The following is a 10,694-nucleotide window of genomic DNA, read 5'->3' on the forward strand; positions in this document are numbered from 1 at the left end:
AACAAGTGTTAACTTACTAGTTAAAAAAAACTAACATTATAATTAATTGCAAATATCAGCACTATCAAAAATACCATTCATTCTAATACAAGATGCAGTCTTACATTTTCGATATGGGTAAAAAACTCAAGATAGACCTTTTTATGTACCAGAAGAGCATTGGTACCTGCTGCACCTTGACATGTTCGTCTGTAACACTCAGTAGTACCCTGTCGCAGGGAGCCTCTGCTTGCCCTTATCAAGTTTGTTTAATAAGTGCGGCAAATGCTGACTGCGACAGGGTTCTATCAAGTTTCACGTACAAACTTGTCAAGGCAAGGCCTTTCACAAAATATGTTGACCTGAAAGTTGCAAGTGTCGTTGTGGCGTTCTTTGGGGAGACCTATGCCCAGCAGAATGTCTGTCGGGTGACGGTGATAATGATAACATTTTCAATAACAATAACACATGCTCAATGCCTTCTTGGTACGGATTTAACATTTAACCTTTTGAACGCCACAGTCGGCAACACACGATTTTCAGCCATTTGTTTTCGTGTTTTACCCACTGGTGTTCAAAAGGTTGTCCCCATTTCAAGTTTTCCACCCATATATACAATCCACACTTATTGCTTTAACTCTTAAATTAAGTGTAAATCGAAGCCTCGATTACTTTATCAAAATGCACCAAAACCGATGACATTTCTTCCTAAGAATGAAACCTGTCAACAATTAAACAATCCTGCCACTGGAAAATGATTAAAACGAACACAAAATGATAAAAAATGCATAACAAACACTTTTACTCTTAATTCGAAACATTTTGGATAAAATCTTTGTAAATTCTATACAAACTAAACAAACTGTAGCAAACTGTCACTGTGTGTTTTTTTATACAAATGTATTATACTCACATGTCTTAAATAATTACTGTACTATAATTTAACCTTAATAAGGCAGAGGCGATTTAGCGATCACAAGCATAGAGTTGGAAATTGAACCTTATTGGTGTCACAATACGTCACAATTTCCATTGTAATTATTGAAAACTCGAATAGCTTCAAAATATCCTTTTACCAGATATGTATTCGATAGCTGCTTATGCTCCAATAGATGGGGCCTTATTAAGGGTTAAAAAAAATAAAGTTTTGTATGGAAGTCACAAGAAGACTATCTCGATACGATCAAGTAGCCTTAATGTGGGTTAAATTGTAGTATAGGGATTTTTCTAAACCATATTACACTAACAATCGGCGATCTCCATGTTTTGGCTGCATAACTTCCACGTCGACGTCGATATAGCTGCAAAACTTAAGTACATGACCTGTCATATGTAGCAGTGCACAGAATTAATATGGAACATCATATTTCGAATTTGGAACGTCAATTTGTTTATACGGACACGTTACTACTACAGCATGTCATTTACATAAGTTTTTCACCTACAGCGCGAGTTAGAAACATGATGACAGTCGAAACACAGGTTTAATTAAAAAGCTCATATCTCAAATCTCCTTGGTAAAGTAAATTTAACCTTAAAGCACATCGAGTAAAGTTTATTGAATATGATTATCAATTTTGAGATACGAGCTTTTTGTGACGTGTCGATGCATGTCAAACTTGCCTAAATCTTCAAAAACCGATAATGCATTAATAGACTCTAGACGATATACCGATGTCGTAAAGTGATAACTATGTTACCGGGACACATGTTACTACTTTTTTCGAATAGAAGCTACGACCAATAATCGCAGAGATTTCAAAGTATGTATGAAAGATATGTAAGTATATCCACTGATTTCGATACAAATGGACACATGATAATTGGTCTCGTTTTTAGTTACTTTGAAGTGCAAATTTCCATGAAAATCGAGCGTCCCCCCCCCCCCCCCTAAAATCAAACCGGTGGTGGAAAATTTGAAAAAATCAGGATGGTAGTAAGTTTATCAAACTTTCAAGGAAAACTATAACGGCTAAGTTTGCTTGAGAATTATTATTAGTTTAAGAGTAAATAGCAGCCTAAGGTATAAAATATACCTTACTGACTTGGAAGATTCCGTATAAAATACGAAAAAATCCTTAGAAAAATATTAATTATTTTTTTCGTAATGGCTACGGAACCCTACTTCGGGCGTGTCCGACACGCTCTTGGCCGGTTTTTTTTCATTTAGTGGAATATGTGACACCAATTTGCATGGATTTAGGCTTCTTTGATATGCGTCAACACATTACAGAGGGTCCACCACTATTTATTCGCGGTTGTTCCTTTTGTTCAACTCCTTAAAAGAAACTATTGCGTCCACAATGTTTTAGACTATCGCGGTCAAGGTACGCGGAACGAAACCCGAATTTAAATCATAAAACTATTGCGTTTCCTCCTTCCAGTTTCAACCTTTAGTTCTTGAAAAGGAACAAGGGAGAAAAGATAAACGCAGTTCTTCCTTCATCTCTTGTGAAGGTACTAGTGCACACAAACGCAATAATTCCTTAAAACGAACAGCCAAAGGAACTACAACTAATCCATATTTAGCGTATCGAGATCAGGTATATCGTATCAACCGCGCGTATCCTAAGTATCATTCACTTTGGTATTTAATTAAATTCATAGGATATTTTAAAATACGGGGTGTAACACAGATCGTGTCCAAGCTAAGGATTACTATACTCGGTGATAAGATACGCTAAAATGATACTAATGTACCCTAATGTGCTGCACGATACTATGAAACGAAATCATTACAAAAACTTAAAAATAAATGTAGACAGATAGTTTTGCACTTACGCTAAATGCATCAATGTCTTTATCTTATAGGAATATGAACCTTCCGAAAAGAAAGCACTGCACTCTAAAGCACGTTTTACTGAGGTGTCAACAATGGGAGGTAAATGACTGACCAAGCCACGCACCGGGAAAAAGAATTTCCACTAGTTCGTACCTACTAGGATAATTCCTAGTCCTTTACTATTTGTTCCCAGTATGCTTATAAGCCAGCAGGATATTTCTTTACACAAGAAAGATGATTTAGGTCGAGAATCTTTAAAAAAAACTGGAGAGAAATTATATAGTTTTGGAAGCACTCCTAAGGCTCCGTTTCCACCAGAGATGGGCGCTTCATTTACCTATTATCGCTCCGCTCAGCTGTTTCCACTAGCACGGTGCTGTGCGAGGACAGGTAAATATATAGGTAATATAAACATATCCTAGCACATCGCTGATGAAAATGAAGCCTAACTCAGTTGTACTTATCAGATGGTCTACGCTGAAACCGGCGTGGGTAGGTTGAAATGGTACTTCTCTTCGGTTTGTTGGTACAATGGTGCTCTCGCTCGCACGCCGCTTGCCGTCGGCCGCAGACTAGGGTCCTCGCTCAGCATCAGTTTTAGGACCTCTGTCTACAAATAAAAATAAATACATAAATCATCTCGGCCTGTATACGTCCCCACAGCTGGGCACACAGAATGACATAACTGGGTCAATAAACTGTTTAGTCTAGCTTGTTGCCATGGTAACGTCTCCAGAGTCACTTATTAAAAGTACCATTTTATGGGTATAAATCAAACTAAGTTAGTTGTGAGAGTTTTAGGGCAATTCCTTGATGGCTCATTTCCTAAGCATGCTAATACTACTTGCAAACCTTTTTCTAACAAAGTGTATTACTAACTCTCCTGAGTAACGAGACAGAATAATACTAAAAAGTTGATTGAATCAAATACTAGTATGTCGCACGGAAATGACCACAACAGGGATTCGAACAAATTTCTAAGAGATATGACGTAGTTTTTCAGTGTATTGGTCAAGACTGTAATGCTGTGAAATATACTTTCAATAGATAAATGACCAAATCAGGCTGAATAACGAAATGGCGAATACTTTTATTATTTGCCTAGAAAAAAAATTGACATTCGGTCAAACAAAGAACGCGACAGTGCGTTGACAAAACGAACTTGCAAAGTCAACTCGTTTTGTCATTTCAATATACACGTTCAATGATATAATAAAATCTATACTGATTGCCATTAGGTATCTATAGGTGATTTGATCAAATCTCTGAACTGGTTGAGTGAAATAACATAAGATGTACCTAGATATTACATTTTAAATCTACAATTAAGTTTGATCAAATTTCTTACATGATTTAGTGAAATCCTTACTATTATAAAGGGGAAAGTGAGTTTGTTTGTTTGTTTGTTTGTTTGTTTGTTACGCTTTCACGCCGTAACTACTGCACCGATTCCTATGAAACTTTGCATACGTCATATTAGAGGTCCAGAATAAATAATAGGATATTTTTTATCCCGAAAAAAATTGCCATTCCCAAGGGATGACCAAAAGTTTGTTTTTGTATTCTAACCGCGGAGCTGACTGAGCTGACTTAATAATGTGTTAAAAAGCATGCTTGCTTGCTGCACCATTTCTTGCATAATCACATGCTTGCTTACACGATTGCTTCCACGCTTGCTTGCATGATTTAATGCATGCTTGCTTGCATGCTTGCTTGCATGCTTGAATGCAGGCTTGAATGCATGCTTACTACTAGAACTATTTCTTGCAAAATTTCATGCTTGCTTGCATGCTTGAATGCATGCTCGAATGCATGCTTGCTCGAATGAATGCACTATTCCTTGCATAATTACATGCTTGCTTACATGCTCACTTACATGCTCACTTGCATGCCTTCTTGCATGCCTGCTTGCATATTTGTTTGCCTGCTTGCATGTTTGTTTTCTTGCATGCTTGCATGCTTGCTTGCATGCTTGCTTGCATGCTTGCTTGCATGCTTGCTTGCAGCAGAGCTTGCAACATTCCTTGCATAATTACATGCTTACTTACATGCTCACTTTCATGCTTGATTGCATGCTTGCTTGCATGCTTGCTTGCATGGTTGCTTGCATGCTTGCTTGCATGTTTGCTTGCATGCTTGCTTGCATGCTTGCTTGCATGATTTCTTGCATGCTTGCTTGCATGCTTGCTTGCATGCTTGAATGCATGTTTGCTTGCATGCTCGAATGCATGCTTACTACTAGCACTATTTCTTGCAAAATTACATGCTTGCTTGCATGCTTGAATGCAGCTTTGAATGCATGCTTGCTTGCATGCTTGCTTGCATGCTTGCTTGCATGCTTGCTTGCATGCATGCTTGCTTGCATGCTTGCTTGCATGCTTGCTTGCATGCTTGAATGCATGTTTGCTTGCATGCTCGAATGCATGCTTACTACTAGCACTATTTCTTGCAAAATTACATGCTTGCTTGCATGCTTGAATGCAGCTTTGAATGCATGCTTGCTTGCACTATTCCTTGCATAATATAATTACATGCTTCCTTACATGCTTGCTTGCATGCTGACTTGCATGCTTACTTGCACGCTTGCTTGCATGCTTTAATGCATGTTTGCTTGCATGCTCGAATGCATGCTTGCTTGCACTATTCCTTACATACTTGCATGCTTGCTTGCATGCTAGAATGCAGCTTTGAATGCATGCTTGCTTGCATGCTCGAATGCATGCTTGCTTGCACTATTCTTGCATAATTACATGCTTCCTTACATGCTCACTTGCATGCTTGCTTGCATGCTAGAATGCAACTTTGAATGCATGTTTGCTTGCATGCTCGAATGCATGATTGCTTGCACTATTCCTTGCATAATTACATGCTTGCTTGCATGCTTGCTTGCATGCTTGCTTACATGCTCACTTGCATGCTTGCTGGCTTGCTTGCTTGATTGCTTGCTTCTTTGAAATGTTAATGGTTAACGCGAGCGGAAGCCGCGGGTAAAGCTAGTGGTAAAATAAAATGTGTCTAGTGAAATGATAAAACAAGACTCTGTTTCGTGTTCTCAAGACTCAACTCACTGACGTGTTTCAGGAATTTTATAAAATTACTAAACAAAGCTAGTGAAATAAAAAACCGAGTTGTTTTCTTTGACTGATTTCGTAATTTCACTAAGCAGATTCAGGAATTTAATGAAATGACTGTTTTTTTCTAGACAAACGATAAAATGGGTACGTCATGTTAACATCCTGCGTGATTTGGTCATATCCTTAGAGATTTCCTCAATTCTCTGCATTTCTCATTCATTTTCATTCCTGCGACAAATGTAACTTGATTATACCGTCAAACATAACATAAGTTACCTCGTTAGGGCATTCACTTATAAAGTTGTTCGGGTATCTCGATGCCCTGAGTCCTGTGAGTTTGGCGATCCTTTCTGCCTCCGTGTCGAACGGCTGCAACAGCTCGAATAGAATCACGCCGAGCGAGTAGATGTCCACTTTATAGCTATATGGACGACCTTCTAGCTGCTCCGGAGACATATAGAGATGGGTTCCTAGAAAAAATATTTTGTTTTGGATTTTTGAATAAGCATTAATCGAGACAGTGAGGTAGAGGGTTGAGCTTCTCAAGAGTTAAGTTTGTCAATATAGCCTCATGAAGCGAAGGTAGTTTGCTTTTTACAAGTAAGTTACGTAAATGATGATGACCGTATTTATTGTCGCCAACTCGATGAATGTCGAACTATTACTGTAATCCTACGGCAATCCCTGCTATGAACCAGTCGAGTTCATAAACTTGTAAGCGAAAATTTGATCAATAATATCTGAACACGACTCTATTGTTAACGATGTAGAAGCGTGTTCAGATATTTTTGATCAAATTTTTGCTCACAAGTTTATGAACTCGACTGTACAATGAATTTATGGAATCAACTCAAGCTTGGCTCGTAGACAAACGAATTAGCTCGTTGAAGTTGCAATGGGCAGGCCATTAGCACGGAGAACAGAGGCCGTTGGGGCCGAAAAGTTCTCGAATGGAGACCGCGGCTCGGCAAGCGCAGCGTAGGCCTCCCACCAACGAGATGGACGGACAACCTGAGGGTCTAGCCATTGCGTAACCTTTCTGACACTCGCGATCACAATCAAATGACAGTTTTTGCTGATTGTGATCAGCAGAGCTACTACGAAACTCGAAGTTCGTGTCGTGCGGTCCCTCTGACACTTATACTGTTTAATACGAGAGAGAGAGGGACCGAACTTCGAGTTTCGAGTTTCGTAGTAGCCCTGCCGTGTCAGAAACGATACGCAATAGACCCTCTGGTTAAAGCCGCAGGTTCACAGTGTATGCAGGTCGCTTCCAACCGAAGCAACTGGAGTTCTATGAGGGAGGCTTATATGCGGACGTCCTACGGCTGATACTCACCAACTCTATATGTATGTCGCGCATGCACGTCCATGTCGCCAGGCGCGCCGTCCTGCGATATGTCCGTCATGGTGGTCACTAGACCGAAGTCGCCGACTTTAACGCGGCCGTCGGGCGCGAAGAATATGTTGCTGGGCTTTCAAGTCGCGGTGGATGAGGCCCGCTAGGTGCACGTACTCGACCGCCGATACTATCTGGCTGAAGAGGGTTTTTATCTGGAGGAAAAAAAAATTGTTACTTTATTTATCTGTTTTTTTCTTTACGTTTGAGAAAAAGTACTGTACACTCGTGTACAGGGATTGTTGATTAACTTACCACTGTGTGTAATTTAGTGCTACTCTTTTTTATTAATGTCAATATTTACGACCAGTAAGTCTAACTCGACTAAATTATGAACAGTGGCGAGTGGCTGAACAATCCTGGTTCGCGAGGGTACACTTCAAGGACTTTATTTAATTCATGAGCTACTATGGAACCTTTTAAAAGGAAAAGTCATTATGATTTCCTTGTTTATTAATGCGATGTCACTATGACGCTTACTGTGGTATGGTTCCATGGTGGCCAATGAACTATAGTCCTTGACAGTACATATAACCAGAGCTGGAATTCGATTGACGAAATCGAATCATAAGAGGGCTCGCTTACGCTCGTGCTTTCAATATACAGGGAAGCGCTTATAGATATATAAAATCGTACATGTCATGAAAGAAAATACAGGTGTAACATGACCAAGTGCTGTAACAAATTTGAATAGAATTGCAGTTTACCACCGATCAGGACATCATCATCATCTCAGCCGTAGGACGTCCACTGTTGGACATATGCCTTCCCCATAGACCTCCAGTTCTTTCGGTTGGAAACGGCTTGCATTTGCCGGGAACCCGCGGCTAACCAGGTCACCCCTCCATCTCGACAAACCGACAAACATCGGGACGGGACATACATATTTCGTCGTGTCGGACACGCCCAAGATAGGGTTCCGTAGCCATTACGAAAAAGTTCAGTAATATTTTTTTAAGAATTTCGTATTTTATACGGAATCTTCCATAGTTTAGGTATATTTTATACCTTAGGCTGCTATTTACTCTTAAACTTCTAATAATTCTCAAGCAAACTTAACCGTTATAGTTTTCCTTGAAAGTTTAATACACTTACTACCATTATGAATTTTTTCAAATTTTTCCACCCACTGGTTTAGATTTTAGCTCGATTTTAATGAAAATTTGCGCTTTAAAGTTGAATATTTCGCAAACAAATCGCTGAATCGAAAAATCGTCTTAGCAAACCCTTATGGTTAGGGTACCCTAAAAAAAATTTTTTTTTAAGGTTTTTTATTGTACAATTTTGTCGGCATAGTTTACATATATATCTGTGCAAAATTACAGCTTTCTAGCATTGATAGTCCCTTAGCAAAGCCGCGGACGGACGGACCGACAGACAGACAGACAGACATGGCGAAACCATAAGGGTTCCGTTTTTGCCATTTTGGCTCCGGAACCCTAAAAAAAGGTACCTTGGGTATACGTACCATGGCCCCGCGGGAGTCGCGACTGCGGTGCTGCCGCAGCCAGTCGTGCAAACTGTCCCGCCGGCACAGCTGCATCTGAATGTACAGGTACATCTTGGACGCCGGCGGCTCGTTCTCGCGCACCACCATGTCTAGTGACCAGTGGCGTGTGTGCCCTTTCTGTTAACAAAAAAAGTTGATTCCGCAATTGCGCAACAGACAACGTATTCTATGCGAATAGAAAAATTTCAAAGTTAATTTTACTTCTTACGTCTTAAATCGAAGTTATTTTTGACTTTGTATTGATTCGAAATGATAAATCACCGCCCAGAGGAAAGCAACCACCGCCGCCCGTGGACATTCATAACACAAGCTGTGTTACGAACGAATGCGTTGCCGGACCTTTGAGAGATGAGTAGGCTCGAAGATCCCCAAGTTGTACCACTATGTATTGTAAACCTAGTTATAAAAAGCTCTACGTTTCTTCTTTTAATGACAAAGTCACTTAGTTTTTTTTGTTTGGAGCTTCGCTGGGCCCGCAGCACAGAAAACTATTCAGGATAATTATTATATTTCAGGACTATCCTGTCGTAGAACTCTATATGTTAGGTTAGATAAGTTTTATAAAAATCCTTAAGGGGATCCCATGCCCCAATGACCTTCGATCTGAATTCCTTAGTTTTCTAATGATTTTTCTAGCTTATTATATAAACAACAACGGCTTTAAGCAATACAGTATCCCATATATACTTCAAAGTTCATTGTTTTCAAGATATTTGACATCAAAGATGAACAGATTTAGGCCAAAAAACTGGTTTTCTGGCCATAGCTTTTGTGTTAATTAGTTTCAAATGAAAACCCTCGACCAGTTTTGAGAGACGACAAAGACGAACCCAAATATGTAGATTTCGTATATGTTAGGTCTTTTACGTCAATAGAGATACGAAATAAGTGTTTTTTCAGACAATGTTTAAAAAAATCATACAAAATTAAGCATTCATTTTTTTCAAAATCCGCTAGACAAAAATGGAGATAAAAGATTGGAGAACCGATAACCGTTTGACTTATAATTATATCTATAGTGCAAAAGTAGGAGATACGATTCAAAACTTTTCAAAAATCAATGAAAACCTCGGGTAGCCCCTTAAGTATTTACAGTTGCAAAATAAATCACTTGGGAAAATATTTTCGGCGAAAAACTCTCTTCCTAATTTTACGTCGATAGAGAAAAATCTTAACTAGGATTTTACCTTTTTCTTTTTCCCTGTGCTCTCAGTCTTGACATAGCTGTTGCATTCCTTGACTTTCTCCAATCTCTTGTCGACGGAACTGTCCTTCCTGGCCTCCGACAAGCCTTTGGAGCCAGTTGAAGCCTTGCTCTCGTCCTCGTTGGCGAACACTATGAAGGAATCGTCGTTGGATTTGGGCGGCGTAGCCGAAGGCACTTCCGTTGGGGATTGTTCAAATACTATGCTGAACGAATCGTTGCAGCTCAAGGATCTGGAAGTAAAGAATTTATGTATAAAAAAATAAATTCGAAAGCCAAATGGGTCGAGCGCTATTCAACTTTGTAAGAATAACTCACGTCTATCATAGAGTTCATTTTGCTCATAGAGGAATAGGGCTACGAATTAGCCCGATATATGTCGAGCTAAACTCGATTTAAGACGTGAGTTATCTGGGTTTATTTAATTAAGGCAGTGTATGTTAACCTTTGCCATGATGTGACCCACTTAAAGCAATTTTTTTATATAAAAATGAAAAGTGCAGATGAGGCCAAAGCTGTATCTCACCGGTACAGTAACAGCCTATTTACTCTAGCGAACGACGTCGCGTCAAGGTTTTTTTTAAGAAGAATCAGTTGGTAGTTTTTTGGGTTTATACATTACATACACATTATACTCGTAACATTAGTTTAGATTAAGAAATATTTGGTCTAATTATTTAAACAAGCTTAAAATTTAAAACTTTTTTTACTGCCAGTACTTGTTGTTCTTGATCTTACTCGTACAG

At 39.2% G+C, this 10,694-nt stretch overlaps 2 protein-coding genes across 2 annotated transcripts in view; both read right to left on the reverse strand.

Moving 5' to 3' along the window:
* Mcm2 (DNA replication licensing factor Mcm2) overlaps positions 1-10,694 on the reverse strand; it is a 70,141-nt gene that overhangs the window by 20,675 nt on the left and 38,772 nt on the right. The window lies entirely within an intron of this gene.
* The window catches only part of LOC141439212 (eukaryotic translation initiation factor 2-alpha kinase-like), a 28,825-nt gene continuing 20,027 nt past the window's right edge, over positions 1,897-10,694 (reverse strand). Inside the window, 6 exon segments of the mRNA XM_074103402.1 lie at positions 1,897-3,371; positions 6,112-6,305; positions 7,175-7,313; positions 7,315-7,389; positions 8,703-8,861; positions 9,932-10,181. Of these exon segments, the coding sequence (XP_073959503.1) occupies positions 3,234-3,371; positions 6,112-6,305; positions 7,175-7,313; positions 7,315-7,389; positions 8,703-8,861; positions 9,932-10,181 (955 nt within the window). The 3' untranslated portion in view covers positions 1,897-3,233.

This window comes from Choristoneura fumiferana, chromosome 20 (assembly GCF_025370935.1).
Source record: "Choristoneura fumiferana chromosome 20, NRCan_CFum_1, whole genome shotgun sequence".
NCBI classification, from domain to species: Eukaryota; Metazoa; Arthropoda; class Insecta; order Lepidoptera; family Tortricidae; genus Choristoneura; species Choristoneura fumiferana.